Here is a 26100-nt window from a genome sequence, read left to right as displayed (position 1 = left end):
AAAATAGACTCGCGGTCCGCGTACCCTCCTCACTTCTCCTCATGGCCACGGAAGAGGACAACAGCCGCCACACGCAGCTGCCAGCATGCACTGCAAAAGAAGCATTCAAATCCACTGCAATGTGCATCTTGTGTGTGTGGTTGTGTGCCTGCAGAAACACAAAGCAAAGAAGTAAAAAAGAGAGCAGAGTATGTGGAGGGACGCACAAAAATGTACAGCGGAGACGCATGGCGGAAACAACAAGAATAAGACCGCTCAAACTCATGACTGCACTGCAGCCCAAGCAGCGGCAATCCACACAAGATTTATTTAAAACAGGAAAAAAAAACATCCCCTTCGTCTTATACAAACCCCATCACACAAAATAATTATAAATGAAAAAGAAATCGTCCATTACTGTTCCACACAAATTTAAAAACCGCCTAACTACCATCTTGCTCCAGAAATTGTCTGCATATTTTGTCCAAAATAAAATTGAAAAGATATTTAAATGTCTTTCAGCCGTCTGACCCTCCGCGTGTCCGCACATCGTTTATATTTCATGGGGCCATCGGCGTGCTGCTGCTCCCCTCAGCCCTCTCATCGGCGTGCGAGTGCGGCCCGCAGAGCACAGTCACTCGTGTGTGTGGGGACTGAGAGAAGCACGCAGAAATGACGGCGGTCGCGTCTCTTCATCGGGAGAGTGAGCGCAGCAAAAGAAAAAAATCATCAGGAGAGAAATGCTGACGGGACTGCCAGCGCGTGAAATGAACACAAAAACAAAACAAAAACAAAAGAACACGGCGGCAGGGTGTGGCTGTGTGCGTGGCGCTGCGGGTGTCTGCCCGCCCTCGCCGCAAACAAACAAAACAAGAGGGAAGAAATGTGTGCTCCGCTCCACAGGCCCTCGTCGCACGCCCACACGTCACGGCTCCCGCAGCGCGCCGTTCGTCGCGGCCCCGCCTCATGCGTGCAGCAGGCGAGGCGCACAGGGCCGTCGTCATGAGCGTGTCGGTGGGTGTGCGAGTGGAGCAGTTGGGCGGAAACACACGGCACCCCTCACTGGAAGAGTGCAGCAACAAACAAAGAGGGAAGAGTAGAAAAGAAAAAAAACGTCCATAGTGATTGCCCCAAAAGCAAAAAAGAGAAGGTATGGGGGATGAGAAATAATAATAATAATAAACAATAGAAAACAAAAAAAAAATTAAAAAAAGAACACACACTCGCACACACGCTCAACACGCAAAAAAAAAAATGATGAATTACAAAAAACGCACGTAAAGAAAAGAAAATTATCTTTAAAAAAAGTTAGTTCTTGGAATTAATTCCGTGCTGGGGATGCCGCAATTGCCCCACGCGGCAGCCATTCACTCCTCACAGAGCTGCAAACCCCCATAGTCCCAACAGAAGAAGCAGAAGCAGCATTCCGCTTCTGCAAACAGTGCACGCATCACCCGTTGATTCTCCAACGGCATGGGAGTTCCAACCCACGAACACGTGCTCTGTGTTGGCAGATTCCCCCACCGTTGCATTTTGCCCTGCTTTACTTTCTTTTTGAGGCTGCTGCAAGGTCGTTTGAACCACTGGAGCTTCAGAAGTTTTGCCTGCAATGGACGCTTCTGCATGAGATTCTTCTGCAATGGACGCTTCTGCATGAGATTCTTCTGCGGTGGACGCTTGTGCATGAGGTTCTTCGGTAGAAGACGCTGCTGCACGTGGTTCCTCTTCATGAGGTTGACCTGGGGAATACGCTTCTGCATGAGGTTCTTCTGCAGGAGACGCTTGTGCTTTACTTTCTGCATGAGGTTGACCTGGGGAATACGCTTCTGCATGAGGTTCTTCTGCAGGGGACAACGCCGGAGCAGCCACAGACACTTCTACTTGCTCCTCTTGCTCTTCTCCTTTGTCATCCTCCAACACACTCGGAATGACAAGACTGCTGCCGTTGGCGGCAATGGTGCAGACCTCAACGTACTTCGGGCACTTGATCTTCCCATCTTTCTTAAAATCTTTCAACGTCACTGAGATTTCAGTGTCCTCAGGGCAAGGCTGAAAACCGCTGCTGCCGAGGTACTTCACCTTCACTGTGCCCTCTCCACACAACACCTGCGCGCACACTCCTTTGACGTTTTTATTTTTACCGTCCTTCGTCTCCAGTAATTCCGCGTCCAGGCACCACGAGTCACCGCCAGTCAGCGACCCAGGGAGATAATCCACATTTTCGTCCGAGCACGTCCTGTACTTTATCCCAGACGATTTTTCGTGAAAGTACGAAGAAACAACAGGGCAAAGGTCCTTTTCCGCCAGACTCCCCTCGTTTTCAACGATGGTTGCGGTGCACGTCCCAACGTGACGGCGGTCGGAGGTGCAGCGGAGCGTCTCTTTGTCGGAGTCATTGCAGAACATGTGGGGATACTTGCCGGCAAGATTCTCGGTTGCATTGCAGTTCTTCTCCAGGAAGTCGCAGCCGGTGCTGTTGCCCCAGCCCATCGGCTCCGCCATGCTCCAGTTCACGCTGTAGTATCCCATATCCGCAAACACCGCCATCGTCAGCGCCGTGTAGTAGCCGGCACCAACTGTGGGAGCCATCAGCTCGTCCCGCGCGTGGCGTCCCTTCCAGTGAGGGATCGCCTTTTCCCGAGTGCCGCCTTCGTCCTCCAACTCCATGCCCTCGAGAGTCTCACAGCCAAAGTGCGCTTTCGCCTTCGCCTGAACGTGATCCCCTGCCACCATCCTGCGGACCTTATCACGCACAATGTTAGCTGAATTCTTCAATATGCTCTTTTCATCCATACTCTCTTTACTAAACCCAAGTGCATGCGCAATTTCGTGTGCGGCAACGCGAACGCTCCACGCCGTGTCAGTCATGTACTTTGGATCAAAGTTCATGGCGCCAATGGAGGGGCGAAGATCTTCCCATTTGTTACACGTTGCCGCCCACACAACCCTGCTCTTCGTGCCTGATGGCCCAGCAAAAGCGTAGATGATAAAGTCAGCAGCCACGCCGTATCTCCTGTGCTCAACAGGAAGCGTAAAGTGGTTGCACGGTTCATTCAAAGTATTCGGCACGGTTATGTTCCTTCCAGTGGGTTTCACAAGTAGTCGCTCAGAGTGCAGTTTGACAGCACCGGGAAGAATCTTCTCAGTGTACAATTGTTTCTTTGCTTCCGACAATACATGCTCTTCTTTACAAGTTATCTGCTCCCCCAAGAGGTTGTCGCACTCAACCCCAACCCTTTGGCAGTACGTCTCTTTCCTCCTCGTGCTCTTCAGTCCATCCGTGAACACCTCGATGCGGATCGGCTCCCAGCCGCTGTTGTCATCCTGTGTGGCGACGGTGTACGCCTGCATGGTTCCCTGTCCCTTGCGCGGCACCTCGCGCACCACCGCAGTCGAAAGCGGGCCGCTCCTCATCATCTCGTCCAATCCACGGCGGTATTGTGTGGCGGGTGTAGCGGCAATACACGCAGTGGCGCAGCACATCAGCAGCAAAACCAGCAATGGGAGTGGCGGCGTGGCATGGCGTGGCTGGCGCATGGCCTGAGAAATATGCATTTCTTTTCTTCGTGTGAGTAGCAGCAGTGCAGCCTGGCTGTGGGGGAGAGATAGAAAGAACAAAGAGGGAGAAGAAAAAGGAAGTGGTTTATTGCCAGTAATGCGTCAAAATGCGGCACATGCAGCGGAGTAACAGGACACCACAGAGACAGCCATGCACACCGCGTGCGCATCAAACCCATTAAAGGGACAAACCGTCTATCCGTCGTTGACTGAGCGTCCATCGCCGTCGCACACATTCCTTATCGGCCGCAACGTTCCCTCCACGCGGAGTGTTTCGTCTGCTCTCCTCGCGGCGTGGCAACAATTGTGTGACCGGCCACTTAACAGCCACCAATTGCGCAGCGCCCGTCACAGGTGCGGGAGCATCGCACAGCGTCCGCTCTTTCTATTCCGAGAGCTCATAGGGGTAACGCCACCGCACGGTAACCTCATTATAATGGGCAGCCCTGAGGCGGAGATGGAAAGAGTCGTGCAAACAAATATATTTTTACTCTTTCTTGCGGTGCTCAAAAACAAGCGTGACGGCGTTGCAATTATCATGACGGTTCCTTCCCGCAATGCCACTGGCCAAGGAGTCACTGTGAACTCACTGCGTGGAAGTCACCGTGTTCGCCGTTACTCCCTCCAACTACCCACGACCACGCCGGCCATTCCCACACGGCGGATATGAGCGTTGCCAAAGACAGCTACAAGCACCAACACACCGGGCTCCACAGTGCCCTCCATCGCCATCCGCAGCGTGCATGCGTGCTTTTTCAGCGTACACACCGCTCCACAGCGTGTGCAACATGGCTTGTCTGTGTGTGTATTTGAGTGTTTGTCAGCGCCTATACTTGCGGAGCAACTGTGCGGCACAAGAGAGTCTGAAGAAAGCAACGGCAGAGAGAGGCAGATAGCACACACGCTAATTACTCATATCATCACACACACACACACATACACGCAGCCGCGGAATGGGCGCCTCAACCACAAAATCAAAAAGGAAAACAAAACAAAAAGCCGAAGCGTGGGACGACCAGCGCACACACACTCTCATTACTCCCGTAAAGCAAAACACACACACAGAGGGAGAGAGAGAGAGGTCGCCCACTCAATGCAATGAAACAAAACAGAAACAGTTACGGTGCTCCGTCCATGCAGCCAGGCAGGACGGCAGCGGTGCGTGTCGTGCAAAAGAGAGCACCAACGGGCCTGCATGGGTGTGCATGCATATATACAATGGGCACATTATTGTGTGTGCCTCGTGGGGTGAGGTGAGGGCGAGAGTCCATGCAAGGGGACACACACACAGAGAGAAAGACGAGTGTGTGTGCGGGCGGTGCACGGCTCTCTCACACTCACTCTCACGCGGCCACCACCGCAGCCGCAGCCGCACACGCAAGAAGAAGAAGCAAAAGAGGGGAGGAGGAGTGGGAGACCCCGGTGCTGCCGTCACTGTTGACGTCCTTTGACTTATCGCCAGTTTGGACTTTATTTGTTGCTGCAACTTCTGGAGGTTGAACATTTTCAGTTGTCTTCATTCCAGTAAAGTTTTCCTGTTGAAGTGAAGGACTTCCATTTGGATATGAAGCCGGTGCTTCTTCTTGAATGCCAGTGGATGTCCCCTGCGTTTTAACTGGGGTGGATGCCGGATTTTCGTTATTGCTTTCTTTCACGTATTTTGGTTCTTGGGCATCGAGCAAATTCGTAGATATATCGGTGTTATGGCTGTTATTCCCCTTTCTGGTGTTTTTCTTCCATGTGGAGTCTGGAGCTGTGGCGTACCTGCGTTTGGTGATCCATTTTGGATCTTTCCATTCCCTTGTGCTTGTTTATTCAGATCCTTCGATGACTCTTCTGTTTGGTGAGCCTCTGATTTCCTGTCTTGCGTCCTTCGCTCTTCCAGAGGGAATGGATCCTCGTTCCCCTGCGCAGCGGCCCTGCCAACGTTGCCGCGTTCTGCTGCATTTTCATTAGGCAACGAGTGGTGCTCAGTCTCTGCTTCTTCTGCTGGCAATACTCCTTTTGGAGATGAACTCGGAGCATTGGATAGAATAATGTCTGTGGTCCCCTTGTCACCACCACCGTGAGGCGAAGAAATAACTCCAGAGGAAGAAGAACCAACAGAAGAACCACCAGGAGAAACAGCATCACTTCCAACAGATGGTGGTTGATGTGGCGGTGGTGGTAGAGCCTGATGTGGTGATTGTTCATGTGGTATTGATTGATTTCCGTTCTGTACACCATCTTGTGGCACCTGCGTCTTGTTTTCTCCCTCTTGGGTTTTCAACGGGACTTCTTCTTCAGATTCCAAGGATTCTTTTGCATGTAGGTGTTCAGATTTGTCATCTTTTTGTTGTTTTGGTGATAAAACTAAGGGGCCTGGTACTGGAGATGAATTTTTTGATTGTTTCGGTGGACTGTCACCACCACCACTCAAAGAAGCACCGGGTTCAGCGACAAGAACTTCATCTGCCTTCTCTTCGGCACATCTACCGCCGGCACCGCACCAAAACACGCAGAGGGCACACACCAGCAGCACACGGTCAGTCATCATCATCGCCATCACTCCTGTCACTTGCTTGTAGCCTTCAGCACAAACTAACAACACGTCAACGCAGAGTGAAAGCAAAGAGGAGAGAGACACGGCCTCTACAACACGCACCGTCCCATCCAGCAACGAGAGTCACGCACCACCGCAACACAACAATTAGGTGGGCGCAGTTCAACAACAATCAAAAAAAACAAAAAGGAGCGCTCCTCGACGCGCACCGTTCCTTACACCCCACAGTCACCATTGCTGCTATTCCCTCTCCTCAGACCCTCACAGGCAGTCCGTGATGCGCTCCCGCTGCGCTGCAACGTCCGCCAGCTCCTCCCTCAGTCCAGCAGCTCCGTGTCCTCCACGTCCCTCACAATCGCCGGCATGCCCCGGCCACGCAACACACACAGTGCCACAATGTCGTGCCGCCTCTCCTCTCCAATCATGAGCGCAGGGTCCAACTCGTACTGGCGCACGTGCTCCATGCGCTGCAACCACACACGGATCAGGTTGGCCGTCATGCACTGCATCTTGTTGTCGTCCTTCTGCTTGGAGCAGACCCTCGCATCCTCTCGATCCACGGCCCGGTGCTGCAAGAAGTACGGCGCAGCAACCGTGTGTGTGCCTCGTTTGGCGGCAGTCAGACTCCAACGCGTCCAGTGCAATGGGGCACGGCGGCAGCTCGTCCAGTAGGTTCGGCTTCTCCCTCTTCCATCTGTGCGTTGTTGTTGTTGCGGCAGGGCTGTGTGTGTGTGCCTGTTGCCGTGGATTGGAGTGTGTGTCGTGCGTGGTGTGCGGCGCACGGTGCATGCCTGGCTGCTGCCCTCTCCTCGTGTGGTGTGCCCTCTGTGTGTGTCTGCCGCACCTCTCGTCTCCCCTGTTGCTCTCCATGTCCCTCACTGTGCGGATCAGCTCCACACCACTGAACGACCACACTCACGATGGTGACGTGCCGTCTGCTGTGCGCCCTGTTGGTGCTCGCCCTGTGCTGCTGCCCGTCCGTGTGCCTTCACGACAGCGGTTGTTTCGGAAAAAGATGCCCCTGATGTACCCCCAACACCGCTAAAGGGGCCGGCTCCGGGGAAAATTTCCTCAGTTTCAAATCTCCCTAAAGTCTCGAACCAGGACATTGCCGGTGTCTCAGCTCAACCTGTTACGGCCGTTGCGGGAGGGGGATCAGGTGTGTTGTCCACTACACAAGATAAAATAGGAGCGCCTGGCCATTCATCTCCAGGAAGTGGGAACAACGATCTGCCACGTTCGACGGATATTCCCGATAATACGGTAGAAAAAAATACGGAGCATAATACGGAAGAGTCCATAACTAATAAAAAGGATAGGGTACAGACACCAAATACGACGAACAAAACCACCACGAGAACCACAACTACAACTACGACAACGACCACTACGACCACTACATCTACAGAGGCGCCAACCACGACGACCACCCGCGCACCGTCACGTCTTCGCGAAATCGACGGCAGCCTCAGCAGCTCTGCGTGGGTGTGTGCCCCGCTGCTGCTCGCCGTATGCGCTCTGGCGTACACCGCTGTGGGCTGAAGAGGTGTGTGCGGGCTGTGCGTGCCAGCACTCAGCCACGGGGACGTGTGTACGTCCACTGTGGTCCGATGTATAAAGTAAGAGTAATTATGATGATCGTTTTTGCTTTGTTTGCTTCCGCTGCCCTGCTGTGTGCTCCGCGTTGGTCCCACATCTGCCACGTTGAACGCGTCCCAGTCACACTCATATGCACGACATGCATGCAACTGTTTGCGTGGACGCGCCGTTGAGGGTAGTTGCATGCGCACTGGAGCCATTTGTGTGCAGGTTTCTGTTTCTTGTTTTTTTGTTTACTATTTTACTTTATTGCTGCGTGTTCGCATTTTTTGTTTTGCTTTTTTTGTGTTTTTTTCTCGTCGTTAAATTTTGACAGGGTGTTGTGCGTCTTTTGCACTTTCATTGGTTCAATATTTCTCATTAAACGCGTGCTGCCGGCGGTGTTTTTTACTGTGCCGTGTCTCTCTCCTCTTTGCTTTCACTCTGCGTTGACGGGGAGTTAGTTTGTGCTGAAGGCTACACGCAAGTGACAGGAGTGATGGCGATGATGATGACTAACCGTGTGCTGCTGGTGTGTGCCCTCAGCGTGCTGTGGTGCGGTGCTGCAGTGGTGGCGGTCGGTGATGTTATTGGAGAGGTCGGAATAAAAGACGAATCATCGAAGGCTCTACAGGTTGATTCTCAGGCGAGGGAAGCAGGAAAGAGGGACGTAAGTGGTCCCGAAGCAGTGGTGCCACGGTTGCATGAACAGCAAGGAAAGAATGCCCGCAAGAATGATGATTCGGCCATACAACCAACAAGACAATTCAAGGTAGAAGAAGATCGGGATCATTCTGAAGAAGAAGAAGAAAAGGAAAATGAAGGATCACTCGAAGGTACGGTGAAGGATGGAGAAGTATTACCATCGCCGGCCGAAGGACAGCCAACAAGTAACGAACCACCACCACCACCAGCATCTGGTGGCAGCCGAAACGGTGTCATTTCTGGTGGAGGTTCTAAATTAGGTGAAGGTTCTAACGGAGGTGAAGGCCCCACTTTGAATTCTTCTTCCTCTTCTGGTGATGGCAAGCCACCTGCTGTTGACAGTTCAGGCTCCGGTGGTGGCACAGGTTCTGTCCCAGGTGGAAAGGGAATTGGAGGAGGAGGCACTCCTGGAGTTGAGTCTTTGAAATTTCCTGTTTCTGGTGTTGCTCTTCCGCCCTCAACCCCTGCTGCGGGCAGTGCGTCATCCGCACAGAACCTGGAACCTTCAGAAAGAAGTGGGTGGCCAGAACCAACAGCCTCTTTACGGATTGCACCACTCAACGTGGACGCACGGAAGGAATCAAAACCCAAAGATGAGCCACAGACTTTTATTGCACATGGAGAAGCGGAACGCCATGTTACTGATGAGGAGACAAGCAAAAAAGAGGCAGAAGAGAGTGCCGTTGAGGGGAAACGCCTTTTCAACCTGCCGCATAACGCCAGCAGCACACCAGCAGGACCAGCAGTACGGCTACCAGAAGGATCGCAAGTACAAGTAAATCGAGACGAAGGAGAAGGACTTCCGCCAGAAGCAACAAAATCAGAGACTTCAACAGGACAAAAACACGGAACGTCACAGTCGCAAAACGAGTCTAGAGGAACAAAATTCTCTTCAAAGAATGAAGTGGCAGTAAAACACGGTCACGTTACGGTCCCATCGGATTCGATGACGAATGCATCCGCCAACAGCCAAGGAGTAACAACAGCACCATCCATCTCTACAAGTGGCAGTGAAGATGCTCAGAGTACGGTGGATGGAAATACTGACGATGATCAACGACCTAACAAGAAAAAAGCACACAACAACCCCGAAGATGATAATGCCAACGTTGCTCCCACATTCAGTGAGACACCACCAGAAACAGACACCATTCAAAAGAATGGTACATCTAAGGTTGACGACAGTGACGGCAGCACCGCGGTCTCCCACTCCACCTCCCCTCTTTTGCTTCTTCTTCCTGTTGTTGCGTGTGCGGCTGCGGCTGCGGTGGTGGCCGCGTGAGAGTGAGTGTGAGAGAGCCATGCACCGCCCGCACACACACTCTTCCTTCTCTCTCTGTGTGTGTATCCCCTTGCATGGACTCTCGCCCTCACCTCACCCCACGAAGCACACAATAATGTGCCCATTGTATATATGCATGCACACCCATGCAGGCCCGTTGGTGCTCTCTTTTGCACGACACGCACCGCTGCCGTCCTGCCTGGCTGCATGGGCGGAGCACCGTAACTGTTTCTGTTTTGTTTTTATTGCATTGAGTGGGCGACCTCTCTCTCTCTCCCTCTGTGTGTGTGTTTTGCTTTACGGGAGTAATGAGAGTGTGTGTGCGCTGGTCGTCCCACGCTTCGGCTTCTTGTTTTGTTTTTTTGTTTTACTTGTGTTGTGGTTGAGTGCACCCATTCCGCGGCTGCGTGTGTGTGTGTGTGTGTGCGATGATATGAGTAATTTGCGTGTGTGCTATCTGCCTCTCTCTGCCGTTGCTTTCTTTGGACTCTCTTTTGCCACACAGTTGCTCTGCAAGTATAGGCGCTGCCAAACACACACACACACGCCGTGTTGCACACGCTGTGGAGCGGCATGAAGGAAGAACGCACACACAAGATTTTTGTTGCGGCGGCTTTTTCGGGGAGGGAGGGCGTGAGCTCGCCGTGCATCCCCTGGAATTGCTGCGTTTTGGCATTGGCGACGTGCATTAGTTGACTAGCGTGATGTGTCATTGAGGGCGCCTGGGATAAGTGCGCATGGTTTCTTGCCCAGCAGCTGCACGTGCCGACGTGTTCCTTCCGCAGTTGATACAGCAACGAAGGATTCTCCGTCTGTGCGGGGCGATGTGCGATGGATGTTGCGGGGAGAGACAACAGTAAAACGACTGACGGCAGCGCGTGTGGGCGTTGCTCGGTGTGCGCTGACGCGTGGTGGAAGCACAAGATACCCGCTATGGCTTTTACTGCTGGTGGCAGTCGCTGTGTGTTCCCGGTGCGCTGTTCTTCCATCTCCTGTTCCGTGTGTCTGTGTGCGTGAGTTGTTGTTGTTGGGAGTGACTGCGGTGGGGATGATGGTGCCACTCACTGTGGATGGGTGGCGGTGCTTCTTCTTTCATCCTCTTTTTTTGGCGTCTTTTTCTCTTTCTCACACACAAAGAAGGAAGGGAAGTAAAATAGGCTATAATTGCTACTGTGAAATTCGAAGACACTGAAAGGACCAACAGCACACACACCGCCCACACACGCATATTTATATGCTCTCACGTGTTGCTGCAGTGATGGCACCCCTCACACACAACCGTCGCCGCGTGACCGGATCCAGCGGGAGGAGGAGTGAAGGAAGAGAGAGTGAGCCGCCGAGGCCCAACATGTCGCGGCATCTCTTCTACTCTGCGGTGCTGCTCCTCCTCGTCGTGATGATGTGCTGCAGCACTAGTGGAGCTGCATCCAGTAACGACGTGCCGTCAGCTCCGGGATCTTCAAAGAAGGAACTTTTTGTTTGGAGAGACGTGAAGGAGGGAGAAAAAGCGGGTTTGCTCCGTGTTCCCAGTCTTGTTGAGATGAATGGCGAAGTGTTTGCCGTTGCCGAGGCGCAGTGGAAAGAAAAGAATGGTAATGAAGGAGATTTTACTGGGATTGCCTCGGAGCTTCTAAAGTTGTCTGATGGACAAACAAGCAAGGAGTTGGATAAAAATAAACTGAAGACACAAGTGCTGGAGGAATGTTCTGCCAAAAATAAGGTTTGCGCCTCCCAAGCAGGAGATCGGGAGGCTTCCCAAAGCCGGACAAAAGTACGTGTGAGCCGACCAACAACAGTTGTGAAGGAAAGTGATATTTACATGCTTGTTGGAAGATGTAGCCGGACAGCTGCTGGTAAGAAGAGCGGAGCAAATGACGGGGGATTATTGCTGGCTAAGGGGAATGTCAGTGGTGAGAGCAGTAACAAAAGAATTTATTGGAATGGAATTGACGCTCTTCAGAGCACTTATAACACCCAACACGAATCCTTGACACGGCTGATTGGCGGCGGTGGATCGGGTGTTAAGATGGAGGACGGTACTTTTTTGTTCCCAGTGGAAGCCACGAAGAAGGATGAAAAGACCGTTTCGCTGATCCTATACTCGAAGGATACTCAGAACTGGAAGCTGTCGAATTGGATGTCTGCCGATGGCTGCAGTGATCCCTCCGTCGTGGAGTGGAAGGACAAACTCATCATGATGACTGCGTGTGATTATGGCCGCCGCAGGGTGTACGAGTCCGGTGACAAGGGGGATTCGTGGACGGAGGCACTCGGGACACTCTCGCGTGTGTGGGGCAACAAACACGATGAAAACGTGAAGCTCGTTAGAGGCGGGTTCATCACAGCGAAGATTGAGGACAGGGACGTGATGCTCGTTACTCTGCCGGTGTATGCCAATGAAAAAGAAAAGGAAAAGGAAAAGGGTGAACTCCATCTTTGGCTGACGGACAATACGCACATCGTTGATATCGGGCCGGTATCCGGGGAAGACGACGCTGCCGCCAGTTCCCTGCTCTACAGAAGTGGTAAAAGTGAAACGAATGGGAAGGAGGAGGAGAAGTTGATTGCGCTGTACGAGAATAAGAAGGGCGATGAGGAGAAATCACTCGGCATGGTCTCTGTGCGTCTGACTGATCAGCTGCAGCGGGTGAAGGATGTGCTGGCGACCTGGAATAAAGTGGACAAACGTGTCTCTCAGCTGTGCCTCAATTCACTTTCTCAGGAGGATCCCTCACCTGAGAGTGTCTGCACTGGTAAGATCACGGCTGGGCTGGTTGGCTTTTTGTCGGGCAACTTCTCTGATAACACATGGAGGGACGAGTACCTCGGCGTGAACGCCACGGTAGCGGAGAAAGATGGGGCGCAGAAGGCGGATAACGGAGTAACATTTAAAGGACGTGGCGCAGGGGCGGAGTGGCCTGTTGACGCGCAGGGGGAGAATCAGCTGTACCACTTTGCGAACTACAACTTCACTCTTGTGGCGACGGTGTCCATCGACAAGGTGCCGGAGGGTGATAACACTATTCCTTTGATGGGTGTGAAGATGAAGGGTGAACAAGGGAAATTTTTTGGGTTGTCGTACGAGAAAGAAAAGAAGTGGCAGCTGCTGTGCGGTGACGCAACAACTAATTCTGGGGAGCTCAGCAGCATTGGGGAACCGGAGACAACACACCATGTGGTAATTTTGCTACGGAACGGCAACCAGAGCTCTGCGTACGTCGACGGTCAGCGTGTGGGTGGGGATGCGCCATGTACATTGGGAAGCACGGATTTGAGGGAGATCTCCCACTTCTACATTGGAGGCGACGGAGTCAGCGCAGAGGACAAAGAAAGCCGAGAAGGCGTGTCTGTGACCGTGACGAACGTCCTGCTTTACAACCGTCCGTTGGCATCCGAAGAGATTGCGGAGCTTGCCAAAAATAAAATTACTATTACGAAGCCGGAAGAACCGAAGAAATTGACGACACGTCCTCGTTCACCAGCGGTAAGTGCAACAGGTGTGGAGGGAACCGTTTCCTTGTCCAATTCTGCCGGGCAACGGCCGTCGGAACACGAACCGTTGACGGCGAATATTGGTGCTGGCGTTTTATCCAGTGCAACTTCCATTGCTACGACTCCCTCGCCTGACGCCGACCCAACGGTGGTGACAGTGGGTGGAGAAACGGTTCAGGGAGATGGATCACTCCAAACTCCTGGGGTGAGCGTGAGCTCTGGTGCGGATGGGGAGACGGCGGGAGGAACGGATGTGCAGCAGGAGGGAATCCATGCACAGGCCGGGGAAGTAACTGCCACGGCACTCAACAACAGCCTTGGAAATGTGTCGCAGGGGAATAACACCGATGCCGGCACTGTGCGTGGAAGCGGACTGCTGCCATCGCTGCTTCTTCTGTTGGGACTGTGGGGGTTTGCGGCTGCGTGAGGAGTGAATGGCCTCAGTGTGGAACAATTTAGCCTTTCCCCACCACCGACGCACACACTCCTGCCAATGGATTACTCTCCGTAAAGGAAAGATATTTTTTGTGCGTTGTTTACTTTTTTTAAATACTTTAATTATTTTCATTTTTTGCTTTTTTTTTTTGCTTTTGGGGCAATCACTATGGACGTTTTTTTTCTTTTCTACTCTTCCCTCTTTTTATTGTTTCTTGCTGCACTCTTCCTGTGAGGGGTGCCGTGTGTTTCCCGCCCAACTGCTCCACTCGCACACCCACCGACACGCTCACGACGACGGCCCTTTGCGCCTCGCCTGCTGCACGCATGAGGAGGGGCCGCGACGAACGGCGCGCTGAGGGAGCCGTGACGTGTGGGCGTGCGACGAGGGCCTGTGGGGCGGAGCACACATTTCTTCCCTCTTGTTTTGTTTCTTTGCGGCCAGGGCGGGCAGACACCCGCAGCGCCACGCACACAGCCACACCCTGCCGCCGTGTTTTAAAAGATTTTTTTGTTTTTTTCTTTTATTCGATGGGTGTGTGCCGCCACTGTGTGTGATTGTTGAGTTTGGGCCGTGCCGCATGTATCGCTGCCGTCCAGCTGTGCCTCTTGCTGTGCTGATGTGTCTTCCTGTGCTCCTCTTCTTTTCTGCTCCTCCAGCACGCACAAAATTATTTGCACAGTTCTCTGCAGGAATGCTCTTGGCGACGGCGGGACGTTGGCTTGCATTCCGTGCCGACATGGCGAGGCCGCTGCGTGTGTGCCTGTGCGGTGGGAATTGCGGTGCCATTGGATGGATGTGTGTGGGACGCCTTTTGCATTGTGCTGGAGGCCAGCTGACGCGGCTGCACGATGCCCGCCATGCGTGAAGGTGTTGCCTGCTCTTGGGGTCATTCTTCTCCCCCCTATGTTTTTGCACTGCCGGGTGCGTGCGTTGCTCGGTGTGTGCTGACGCGTGACGGACGCTGCCACGATGGCCTCCTCCTGGTGGCGATGACAGTCGCTGTGCTCTCGGCACACATCCACACACTTCCTTGTCTCTCTCTGTAAGTGATTGCAGCAGGGCAGTGGTGCGAGCGTGATGGGGACCACGACGGCGTCACCCCTCGAGAAGGTCCCACGCACTGTCGGTTGTGGAGCGGCGAGCCGGTTTGCCTGCAGCTCTACTGACAGAACCGCACAGTTGTTTCAGTGCGGTCACTACGTCGGCATCACCCGCTGCGGTGGTGTCCGCAGGAGCCGCAGCCCCGATGAGGATGGCCTCGTAATTGTGTGGCAGCTCAGAACTTCAGGCCCTTCAGGATTGCCCTTTCTGTCCGACTGGCGCAGCAACAGCCCGGCATGGTTGTTCTGCTGGAGCGCAGGCAGCAGAGTGCCCCAGCGACGAGGCTCGTTGGCTGCGGTGACTTCCACCAGGCCTGCAGTGGGCCTGCCGGTGGCGTTGTCTTCTTGGTGCGCCCCACTTTGTCGTGCGAGCGCCTGTCGCTGCTGGCACAAACTGCGTGGAGACCACCGCCTTCCGCGTGTGCCCACCGCCCTGCCCCAGCATGTACATGGTGAACCTCTGCAACCTTACCACGGCAATGGCAATTGCTCACGCTGCTCACTTTGCGAGCACCATTCGCCTTGGTCCTGCAGCGGTTATTGCTATCTGAATTCACACCATGAGCTGCGTGACGGTTGCTCACGATAAACGACGGCAGGAGAGGACCTCGCCGCCACCCCAAGCGGCATGGAGTCTCGGCTGTCCTACGACCCGGCACAGGCAGCGCGGATTGGCGGCCGCAGCGTCTTTTTTTCCGACGTGACTGCGCAACGCGTACTGCGTGTCTCTCACTGGACGTCCACTTGTTTACATGGAGTCGGATCAACATCTGCCATCCCACACTGCGAGGACGGAGGACGGCATCCCGCGACAGGCAGGCCTTCCGCCACGACGGAAACATGCTGCCCTTGCGCTGCGTGCAGCTGACTGGAATGATTCCGCCACGGCGTGTGCAACGCCTCTGGCCACTGTGACCACATGGTTGGAGATGCACCGAGGCACCGTACGAGCGGCAGTCGTAACATTCCCACAGGAATCTGGATGGACGGAATGGAGCAGGCCGAGTGTGTTGCAGCGGCAGCCTGCCCCGAGCTGAAGTGCACCGCAAACGGGAGGACCGCAATCATGCCCTCCGCGGTGGCTTCTCCATGCTGCTGGAGGTCCGTGCAAAGCAGCTTGGTGCCCTCTCGAGCCCAGGCCTGTGATACCCCGAGGCATGGCGGCACCACGTTCCTGCTCTCTGGGATCGGCTGTGCTGCGGTGCTGTTGGGACCGCGTCTGTGCTCTGTCTCTGCAGCGGGCAACCCGCTCGTCCGCCACACTGTCCGAGTCTCACGTGCTGCGATCCCCACAGCTGCCTGCACAGTTTGTGCTTGCGTGCCTCCTGGTGACTGAAATATGAATTGGCCCTTCACGCCGTGTGCGCCTGACTCGGCCATCCGCGACTGTTTGCCTGGCATGGCCCCTGGCCCCGACGACACGTTGAATGAATTCCTGCACCGTCTCGGGCCCGTCGCGCATGGCACACTTAGAACGATGATCCACAACCCCTTCGCAAACGGCAGCCTGCCTGGCTCCTGGAAAATGGGAGACACTATTCCATTCCCCAAGCCCGGGAAGGATCCATGCCGCCCAGAGAGCTACAGACCCATCACGCTGCTCTCTGTTTTACTAAAGTTAACCGAAGGAATGACTCACCGCCGTCTGTCAGCGTTATTGCCGCACCACCCACGTCAATTTCGGATTTGCAACTCCGCGTTCTACGTCGGACGTGGTGGCACTTGTTGTCGACAAATTACTCGGGGACTGAATGAGTTTGGCATTGTGGAGCATGAGCGCCCTGGAGACGACGCCCCCACACGACGCCCTCGTCGCCATCGCTCGTAGTTTTGATTGATTTTCCGACTGCGTTCGACACCACTGACCATGGGAAGTTATTCTGCATGCTTGACAGACTTCCGTGCCTTGGCCTCGAACCAAACGCTGGCTGCACAACTACCTGCGGGGCCGCTATGTTGGGGTATGCACTCGTGAACAGCACTCCCGGAAACAACTCGCCTCAGCTGGAGCACCGCAAGGCGGCGTCCCGGGACCCCAACTCTTCCTCTTCTGTGTGGATGGTCTGCTGCGCCGCCTGGGCAGCATCTATTCTGCCTCCGCATTCATGTACGCTGACGAACACACGCTTGTTGCCTCATGTGCGGACATCCATGCCCGTGCTGCGGCAATGCGACCGCTCTTGTCTCTTGTGGCCACATGGGCTGCCGAGCACAGCCTAAAAATCAACGTCGCTAAGAGCGAAGCTGCTCTATTCTACATCTCTTCACACACACACGGTCTGACGAGGACATGGTCGATCTCCATCTTGTTAGCGGGACAATAAGCATTCAGTCACACTCAGTGCGCTTGCTGGGCACCACGTTCGATCAACTTCTTAATTCTGTCACGCACGCTTCCACCGGTTCAAAGAGGACCATGCCACGCCGCCATCAGCTGCGTCTGGTCGCAGAGGCGGACGCGTCCCATCACACCATGCGATCCTTTTTGATTGGATACGTTCATAGTGTGCTATTTCATAATGGCGAGGCAATTGTCCCGTGACTCGCCCCCACACACCTCCACAATATGGAAGTACGGTACCGCGACGGTAGCAAAACATTCTTGGCCTGAGCGCCTCTACGGAAGACACATCCGTCTATTTGGAGGCCAATATTCTTCCGCTCCGTAAGATATTTTGGCGTCGTGCATTCACACAATACGGACGCCATGTACGCCTCCATGATCACGAGGATTTGCGTTCCCTTATCTACTCGGAACCTATGCCGCCGTCCATGCATGGGAAAGCGGCGACATCAATCCCGCTTCCGAGAGATGCTGCTATTAATGGATTGCTACGCGTCTGTGACATTATTGGGACACCCCACAACCACAATCGTGCTCCTCTTGCCCAACATCGAATTTTTCCCCTGGGACACTGTGATCTGCAGCGGGGTGAGATTTTATCAGCCACTGTTTGCCGAAGACGCCTCTGACGATGTCGGGCGCACGGCTTTTTATTCTACTCACTCCTCTTTGGGGGATTGTGATTTTGAATTGTGGACGGACGGTCCTTCGTCTCTCGCTGCACTCGCGTCTGGATCCGCCGCGCTATTGTATGACTCCACCACGACAAGTGATATCCCCGTGGAGGTACATCGTGCAGCAACTGGCAGCCTCGCATGCTCATATAGGGCAGACTGCCTTGCGATCGAAAATGTTTTTAGACATCTCGTACCTCCTTGTCTGGGAACATCCCAATCGCCCACACGAATGCTGGAGGAAACGGACTCCCTCTCGGCAATGGAGGCACCCCGCCTTGGACCGCTGGCGCTGCACGACGACGTCACTGAGTAAATTTGGATTATGCTGCTTTCCTTGGTGAAGCGAGGTCACCCTGTGGATTTTATATTTTCCCATCACACTGCGGTATTCCACGCAGTGAGGCCGCTGACAAACAAGCCACGATTGCACGATTCCTCTCGCAGGACTGCGTCAATGCCTGGCACGTGGACTTCCTTACCGCCGTCAAGAGGTTATAATGGAAGGATGCCCAGGAGGAAAAGGAAGGCGCACACCGCGTGACAGGCGCCTGTCGGTGTGACGAGGACTCTGTTCCTGGTGTTGACCCGGACATCGTGCCCCGAGTGGCGGCACTGCGCACGGGCGCGATGCAACACATTCCCACTCTTCGACAGGCCTGCACGCGCCCTGCGGATCACAAGGAACCCTCTGTGTCGGTGGCGCCGTCCCTCCCTCACTGCGGTGACCGGCCCGCCTCTGCCTCCGCCGGAACCTCTTCCCGACGTGAGCACCGCAACTCCTTGCCGACCAGCGAGCGGCGGATTGACGTCCCCCTGCCCAACCTGCGGCAGAGTGCGCTTGTCCGTCCACAGTATGAGGGCACATGCCGGACGTGCTCAGCCTGGCGTTATAATAGTTTGCGAGGGCCTCCCATGCGGATGCCACAATGGCGCCGCCGTCTTCTTAACAGGTGCCTCGCGCGCAGGTCGCCACCGAAGTTGCCAAGCATGCCAGCAGGCAAGACACGCAGGAAGGACAAACGCGGGTACTCGAGATGGACCAGGCGCTTCCGCCACCGCCTCATCACAGACGCCACGGGCTGCTGATCCCACGACGGACCACGGGAGACTCCGCCTCATCCACTGCGGGAATGCCCTCGTCGTTGGGAATCTGGGACTGCGACTGTTTGTGACTGCCCCAGCCCGCACGACGGAATACTTGCCACTTTTGTACGGACGGCCCTTGCGCTACTCACTCGTTATTGTAGCAGCATACAACCAAAACAGGATAACAAGCTGCTTGTGATGAATATTGGCTGCACTTCCCGTGGACCAACAATTCGCGTGGTGTGCGGGGATCTTCTTTTTTATTGTTACTATGCTTTTGTGTTGCTGTGTGCGCTGCACCTTCTTGTGTGTGTGCGCACCCTCCGTGAGGGGTGCCGACACGACGGACCGCTCTCGCCGCATGCGCATGCGGTAGAGCCTTGTGTGCCGCTCCTGTTTGCTTCTCCCTCCTCCATCTGTGTGTGTTGGTGTTGCGGCAGGGCTGTGTGTGTGTGCCTGCTGCCATGGATTGGAGTGTGTGTCGTGCGTGGTGTGCGGCGCACGGTGCATGCCTGGCTGCTGCCCTCTCCTCGTGTGGTGTGCCCTCTGTGTGTGTCTGCCGCACCTCTCGTCTCCCCTGTTGCTCTCCATGTCCCTCACTGTGCAGATCAGCTCCACACCACTGAACAACCACACTCACGATGATGACGTGCCGTCTGCTGTGCGCCCTGTTGGTGCTCGCCCTGTGCTGCTGCCCGTCCGTGTGTGTGAGAGCGACTGGTGGACTGAATAAAAATACGGATTTGTCGTCCCCTCAGTCACATGTGCAAGATCGGTCTGACGAGGAACAGGATTCAGAGACGGAGATCGTTGCGAAGCCGGAAGGTGAAACAAGCGTTGACGAAGGATCAGGAAGTGAGGACCCTACCCTGCGAAAGACACAAGGGAGCTCTGTTGAGGTAAAGAAACCAGATACGACGACGACTACCACAAAGGCACCAACCACGACAACAACGACCACTACAACACAGGCACCAACTATGACCACCACTGCGCCAGTGGCACCAAGTACTACGACCACAGAGGCGCCAACTACGACGACCACCCTCGCACCGTCACTTCTTCGCGAAATCGACGGCAGCCTCAGCAGCTCTGTGTGGGTGTGTGCCCCGCTGCTGCTCGCCGTATCCGCGCTGGCGTACACCACTGTGGGCTGAAGAGGTGTGTGTGGGCTGTGCGTGCCAGCACTCAGCCGCGGGGATTTGTGCGTGTGTGTTGTGGTTCACTGTATAAAATAAGATGAAATAATGATCTTGTTTTGCTTCACTTGCTTCCGCTGCCCTGCTGTGTGCTCCGCGTTGTGGCTCCCTGTATCCGCAACTTTGAACGCATCGCGGACACACTCGTATGCATGCGCACTGGAGCCCTGGTTGGTTTTTTTTCTTTTTTTGAATTCTTGTTTCATATTGCTTTTTAAACTTCTGGTTTGCAGAGCAGTGTGCGAGTTCTGCAATCGTACTGATTCCATCTGTCTCGTGGTGTGTGCACTGCAGCTTCCAATTGTTACTGTGCGGTGGCTGTGCGTGGTGTGGCGGCTGCGTCTATCTTTTTGCTCTCCTCTCTGTTGACGGGGAGTTAGTTTGTGCTGAAGGCTACACGCAAGTGACAGGAGTGATGGCGATGATGTTGACTGGCCGTGTGCTGCTGGTGTGTGCCCTCAGCGTGCTGTGGTGCATTGCCGGCGGTAGATGTGATGAAGAGGAGGAGGCACCTCTTGTCGGTCCACCTCTTAATTCTACAAGTGTTGGAGTTTCCGAAAATGCCACCGGCCACACGGCGCCTAGTGATGCAGGAGTCCTTTCTGCGGAGCAAAAACAACTGAACCCTTTGGGGGCTCTGCCATTGCAAGCTGCTTTACAGCCTGAATCACCAAAAGAGCAGACACACTCCAGCCCCGAACATAAGGATCCACTGCCACCTTCAACACAATTGCAAGAAGAGCGGCAAGGTGGACCAGACGAAGGTATACTAAAGGAACCGGGGGCTTCACTCAGTCAAGAGGACAAGAAGCATACATCAATTGGAGATCAACAGCGTAATGATCCGCCACCTGCTTCAAGTAACAAAGATGTCGTCAGCAACAATAGTGAGGAGAGCACAGAAGATACTTCGAGGAGTGCTGAAATTATTGGTGGCGCACCGTTTGAAGAGGTGCAAGAACGTGAAAATGTCACTCTTTCCTTGGAACAACCTCGGGAAACTTCCACGGCCGCACCGGCCATTACCAATCAAACAAGTTCCACGACACCGCCCGACCAAAGTGAGAGCAACACCGTCAAAATGAGTGATGCAACACCACAATCAATAGGGACCGCCAACACGAATGATTCGACGACAAAGATTGACAGCAGTGACAGCAGCACCGCGGTCTCCCACACCACCTCCCCTCTTTTGCTTCTTCTTCTTCCTGTTGTTGCGTGTGCTGCTGCGGCTGCGGTGGTGGCCGCGTGAGAGTGAGTGTGAGAGAGCCATGCACCGCCCGCACACACACTCGTCCTTCTCTCTCTGTGTGTGTGTCCCCTTGCATGGACTCTCGCCCTCACCTCACCCCACGAGGCACACACATAATGTGCCCATTGTATATATGCATGCACACCCATGCAGGCCCGTTGGTGCTCTCTTTTGCACGACACGCACCGCTGCCGTCCTGCCTGGCTGCGTGGGCGGAGCACCGTAACTGTTTCTGTTTTGTTTTTATTGCATTGAGTGGGCGACCTCTCTCTCTCTCCCTCTGTGTGTGTGTTTTGTTTTACGGGAGTAATGAGAGTGTGTGTGCGCTGGTCGTCCCACGCTTCGGCTTCTTGTTTTGTTTTTTTGTTTTACTTGTGTTGTGGTTGAGTGCACCCATTCCGCGGCTGCGTGTGTGTGTAGTGATATGAGTAATTCGCGTGTGTGCTATCTGCCTCTCTCTGCCGTTGCTTTCTTCGGACTCTCTTGTGGCGCACAGCTGCTCCGCAAGTATAGGCGCTGACAAGCACTCAGATACACACAGACAAGCCATGTTGGTCACTCTGTGGAGAGGCGTGAAAGCTGAGAACGCACGCATGCGCACGATCTTGGCTGCGGCGGTCCTTGCGAGAAGGACAAGGGTTCGTAATTTGTCTCCTTGACGTGCTGCGATGTGATGTTGGCGGCGTGCAGTCGGCGCATGCTGTGGCGTTTTGGGTGCCTGGGACATGTGCGGATGGATTATTCCACCCAGCTGCTCCACGTGCGGATGTGTCTTTGCTTCCGTGAATACGTTGACGGTTGTTCCCCGGCTGTGTGCGGTGACGCGCGGGTGCGAAGGAGACAGCAGAAAAAGGATTGCTGCAGCGCATTGGTGCTGCGAAGGACGGTTGTGCCGCTTTGCATCCCGCTAGTTGATTTGTGTGTGGGCGTTGCTTGATTTGTGAGCTGACGCGTGACGAATAACGACACAACCGCCGTGACTCCTGCCAGTTGTGATGGTCACAGTCGCTGTGTGTTCCTGGTGCGCTGTTCTCCCTCTTGTTCCGTGTGTCTGTGTGTGTGAGTTGTTGTTGGGAGTGAGTGCGGCGGGGATGATGGTGCCAGTTACTGTGGATGGGTGGCGCTTCTCACTGTTTCGTTCCTTTTCTATTCATGTTTTCTCTCTGTTTCTGTCTCTCAATAACAAATGAAGGAAAACAATCGCTAATCGCCACTGTGATATTCGAAGGCACTGAAAGGACCAACAGCACACACACCGCCCACACACACATATTTATATGCTCTCACGTGTTGCTGCAGTGAAGGCACCCTGCACGCACAACCGTCGCCGCGTGACCGGATCCAGCGGAAGGAGGAGGGAAGGAAGAGAGAGTGAGCCGCAGAGGCCCAACATGTCCCGGCGTGTGTTTACTTCCGCGGTGCTGCTCCTCCTCGTCGTGATGTGCTGTGGCACTGCAGCCGTTAACGCGGAGGAGTTATCCGAACCAAATTTTGAATGGAAAGGCATCACTGATGGTGTGACTGTGGAATCGTTGGGCGTTCCCGGCCTTCTAAAAGTGGGGAATGACGTATTTACCGTTGCCGGGGCGCAGTGCAAGAATGGTGAGGGTGAAGACAACACCTTTACCGGCATTGCATCCCAAATTATCACGAAAGAAGCTGCTAAAAAGCTGGAGGAAGTTCTGAAGGAAACCAAAGATAAGACACAATTTCTGGAGGAAGTCGCTTCCTCAAGCAGTAGGAAGAAAGTGGATGTGAGCCGACCAACAGCAGTTGTGAAGGAACGTGAGATTTACATGCTTGTTGGGAAGTACAGCTGGAATGCTGCCGCTGTTGGTCAGGATGGTGGTGCAGATGGCTGGGGCCTTTTGCTGGTGAAAGGGGAAGTCAGTGATGCTGGGGAAAGCAAAAAGATTGACTGGAAAGATACTAAACGTCTCCAGTGGAAACCTTTAGGTGGAACTAACGACTCCTTGACAGAGCTGATTGGCGGCGGTGGTTCAGGTGTTAAGTTAACTGACGAAACGCTTTTGTTCCCAGTGGAAGCTACGAAGAATGACAAAAAAACAAAAATCTTTCTGCTGGTCATAGACCCGAGGGACATTCCGAATTGGACGCTGTCTGAGATGTCCGCTGATGACTGCAGTGATCCCTCCGTCGTGGAGTGGAAGGACAAACTCATCATGATGACTGCGTGTGATGATGGCCGCCGCAGGGTGTACGAGTCCGGTGACAAGGTGGAGTGGACGGAGGCACTCGGGACACTCTCGCGTGTGTGGGGCAACAAACACGATGAAAACGTGAAGCTCGTTAGAGGCGGGTTCATCACAGCGAAGATTGAGGACAGGGACGTGATACTCGTCACTACGCCGGTTTATTCTAATGAAAAAGGCAACAGAAAGGGCGTACTCCATCTTTGGCTGACGGACAATACGCACATTGTTGATATTGGGCCGGTATCCGGTGATGATGAGGACGCTGCCGCCAGCTCCCTGTTGTACAAAAGTGCTGAAGGTGAAGATAGGAAGGAGGAGTTGATTGCACTGTACGAGAAGAAGAAGGATGGGGACGAAGCATCACTCGGTATGGTGTCTGTGCTCCTGACTGCGCAGCTGCAGCGTGTGAAGGATGTGCTGACGACGTGGAAGAAAGTGGACGACCTTGTCTCCAAGCTGTGCCCTTCAAAAAGTGATGTGGAGAGTATCTTACCTGAAAATGCCTGCAGGACTGCCATGCCGGCGGATGGGCTGGTTGGTTTTTTATCCGCCAACTTCTCTGATAAGACATGGAGGGACGAGTACCTCGGCGTGAACGCCACAGTAAAGGGGAATGATGGTGGGGCGGAGATGACGGATAACGGTGTGAAGTTCCGGGGAGCGTGGGCGGAGTGGCCCGTTGGCGCGCAGGGGGAGAATCAGATGTACCACTTTGCGAACTACAACTTCACTCTTGTGGCGACGGTGTCCGTCGAAAAGGTGCCGGAGGGTGATAACACTATTCCTTTGATGGGTGTGAAGATGAAGGGTGAACAAGGGAAATTTTTTGGGTTGTCGTACGAGAAAGAAAAGAAGTGGATATTAAAGTGCGGTGACGGAACGAACGAGGAGCTCAAAAGCACATCGGAGACAGAGAGAACTCGACACGTGGTAGTTTTGTTGAAGAGCGGCGGTCAGGGCTCCGCGTACGTCGATGGTCAGCGTGTGGGTGGGAATGAAGAATGTGCATTGGGAGAAGCAGCATCGAAAGGGATCTCCCACTTCTACATTGGAGGGGATGGAAACAGTGCGGGCGGCGTCTCAGGGATCCAAGACGTGTCTGTGACTGTGACGAACGTCCTGCTGTACAACAGCCCGTTGAGTACTGCGGAGATTGGCGCCCTAAACCCGAATAAAGCTTCTAGTCCACCTGTGGTGCCTGACAATGTGCAGGGAACCCTGTCGCTGTCCTCTTCTGCCGGGCAACCGCCGTCGGAGCAGGGACAGCTGAAGGGGAGTATTGCTGCCGGAGCTGGCGACGCATCCACACCAGCGACGTCTACCGCCGCAGCTTCTTCAGGACAGGAGCCCGTAAAGCAGCTAACATCTGGAACTTCTCCCAGTGGAAACAAAAATGCGGATGGCACTCCCTCGCCTGACGCCGACCCAACGGTGGTGACAGTGGGTGGAGAAACGGTTCAGGGAGATGGATCACTCCAAACTCCTGGGGTGAGCGTGAGCTCTGGTGCGGATGGGGAGACGGCGGGAGGAACGGATGTGCAGCAGGAGGGAATCCATGCACAGGCCGGGGAAGTAACTGCCACGGCACTCAACAACAGCCTTGGAAATGTGTCGCAGGGGAATAACACCGATGCCGGCACTGTGCGTGGGAGCGGACTGCTGCCATCGCTGCTTCTTCTGTTGGGACTGTGGGGGTTTGCGGCTGCGTGAGGAGTGAATGGCTGCCGCGTGGGACAATTTCGGCCTCCCCAGCACCGACACACACGGTAATTAATTTATTTTCTTTAATAACTTTTACTTTTTACTTCTTCCCTGTTTGCTTTGCTGTGCGTTTTTATATCCCCATTCCTTTTTTTGCTTTTTTGCTTTTGGGGCAATCACTATGGACGTTTTTTTTCTTTTCTACTATTTCCTCTTTTTATTGTTTGTTGCTGCACTCTTCCTGCGAGGGGTGCCGTGTGTTTCCCGCCCAACTGCTCCACTCGCACACCCACCGACAAGCTCACGACGACGGCCCTGTGCGCCTCGCCTGCTGCACGCATGAGGAGGGGCCGCGACGAACGGCGCGCTGAGGGAGCCGTGACGTGTGGGCGTGCGACGAGGGCCTGTGGGGCGGAGCACACATTTCTTTCCCTCTTGTTTTGTTTCCTTGCGGCCAGGGCGGGCAGACACCCGCAGCGCCACGCACACAGCCACACCCTGCCGCCGTGTTTTAAAAGATTTTTTTGTTTTTTTCTTTTATTCGATGGGTGTGTGCCGCCACTGTGTGTGATTGTTGAGTTTGGGCCGTGCCGCATGTATCGCTGCCGTCCAGCTGTGCCTCTTGCTGTGCTGATGTGTCTTCCTGTGCTCCTCTTCTTTTCTGCTCCTCCATCACACACAAAATTATTTGCACAGTGCTCTGCAGGAATGCTCTTGGCGACGGCGGGACGTTGGCTTGCATTCCGTGCCGACATGGCGAGGCCGCTGCGTGTGTGCCTGTGCGGTGGGAATTGCGGTGCCATTGGATGGATGTGTGTGGGACGCCTTTTGCATTGAGTTTGTGGCCGGTTTGCGCGGCTGCACGATGCCCGCCATGCGTGAAGGTGTTGCCTGCTCTTGGGGTCATTCTTCTCCCCCCTATGTTTTTGCACTGCCGGGTGCGTGCGTTG

The 26100-nt window shown here is 54.3% G+C and overlaps 6 protein-coding genes and 3 pseudogenes across 6 annotated transcripts, besides 13 other annotated features; 6 read left to right on the top strand and 3 right to left on the bottom strand.

Annotated features, from left to right (window-relative positions):
* Positions 1-4300: part of a sequence feature (areas not merged during assembly with more than two copies in the genome that could not be assigned to a particular haplotype) that runs on past the window's edge.
* Positions 1144-1192: a sequence feature (AT_rich).
* On the bottom strand, positions 1354-3534 carry Tc00.1047053510933.120 (surface protease GP63, putative; the record flags this gene model as incomplete). Its single annotated transcript, XM_810060.1, has 1 exon — positions 1354-3534. The coding sequence occupies one exon, from the start codon at positions 3532-3534 to the stop codon at positions 1354-1356; it is 2181 nt and encodes a 726-aa protein (XP_815153.1).
* Positions 4301-4365: a sequence feature (heterozygous, non-Esmeraldo-like haplotype).
* Positions 4366-5292: a sequence feature (areas merged during assembly that could not be assigned to a particular haplotype. This can correspond to areas where the two haplotypes were merged or to regions with more than two copies in the genome that were merged during assembly.).
* Tc00.1047053510933.110 lies at positions 4877-6082 on the bottom strand (annotated as a pseudogene).
* Positions 5293-5625: a sequence feature (heterozygous, non-Esmeraldo-like haplotype).
* Positions 5626-8898: a sequence feature (areas not merged during assembly with more than two copies in the genome that could not be assigned to a particular haplotype).
* On the bottom strand, positions 6295-6774 carry Tc00.1047053510933.105 (annotated as a pseudogene).
* Positions 6998-7621, top strand: Tc00.1047053510933.99 (annotated as a pseudogene).
* Positions 7415-7509: a microsatellite.
* Tc00.1047053510933.90 (mucin-associated surface protein (MASP), putative) lies at positions 8157-9644 on the top strand (the record flags this gene model as incomplete). Its single annotated transcript, XM_810059.1, has 1 exon — positions 8157-9644. The coding sequence occupies one exon, from the start codon at positions 8157-8159 to the stop codon at positions 9642-9644; it is 1488 nt and encodes a 495-aa protein (XP_815152.1).
* Positions 8899-9405: a sequence feature (areas merged during assembly that could not be assigned to a particular haplotype. This can correspond to areas where the two haplotypes were merged or to regions with more than two copies in the genome that were merged during assembly.).
* Positions 9406-19474: a sequence feature (areas not merged during assembly with more than two copies in the genome that could not be assigned to a particular haplotype).
* Positions 10879-13563, top strand: Tc00.1047053510933.80 (trans-sialidase, putative; the record flags this gene model as incomplete). Its single annotated transcript, XM_810058.1, has 1 exon — positions 10879-13563. One exon carries the CDS (start codon positions 10879-10881, stop codon positions 13561-13563), a length of 2685 nt encoding a protein of 894 aa, XP_815151.1.
* Positions 14916-18915: a mobile genetic element.
* Positions 19424-19939, top strand: Tc00.1047053510933.30 (mucin TcMUCII, putative; the record flags this gene model as incomplete). Its single annotated transcript, XM_810057.1, has 1 exon — positions 19424-19939. One exon carries the CDS (start codon positions 19424-19426, stop codon positions 19937-19939), a length of 516 nt encoding a protein of 171 aa, XP_815150.1.
* Positions 19475-20246: a sequence feature (heterozygous, non-Esmeraldo-like haplotype).
* Positions 19697-19827: a microsatellite.
* Positions 20247-26100: a sequence feature (areas not merged during assembly with more than two copies in the genome that could not be assigned to a particular haplotype).
* On the top strand, positions 20397-21233 carry Tc00.1047053510933.20 (mucin-associated surface protein (MASP), putative; the record flags this gene model as incomplete). The annotated part of the gene is made up of 1 exon (XM_810056.1): positions 20397-21233. One exon carries the CDS (start codon positions 20397-20399, stop codon positions 21231-21233), a length of 837 nt encoding a protein of 278 aa, XP_815149.1.
* Positions 22511-25159, top strand: Tc00.1047053510933.10 (trans-sialidase, putative; the record flags this gene model as incomplete). Its single annotated transcript, XM_810055.1, has 1 exon — positions 22511-25159. One exon carries the CDS (start codon positions 22511-22513, stop codon positions 25157-25159), a length of 2649 nt encoding a protein of 882 aa, XP_815148.1.

Source organism: Trypanosoma cruzi, genomic scaffold (genome assembly GCF_000209065.1).
Source record: "Trypanosoma cruzi strain CL Brener 1047053516979 genomic scaffold, whole genome shotgun sequence".
Classification (NCBI taxonomy): Eukaryota; Euglenozoa; class Kinetoplastea; order Trypanosomatida; family Trypanosomatidae; genus Trypanosoma; species Trypanosoma cruzi.
Note: the sequence above shows the minus strand (reverse complement) of the source record. Positions and strands in the feature narration are given on the sequence as shown.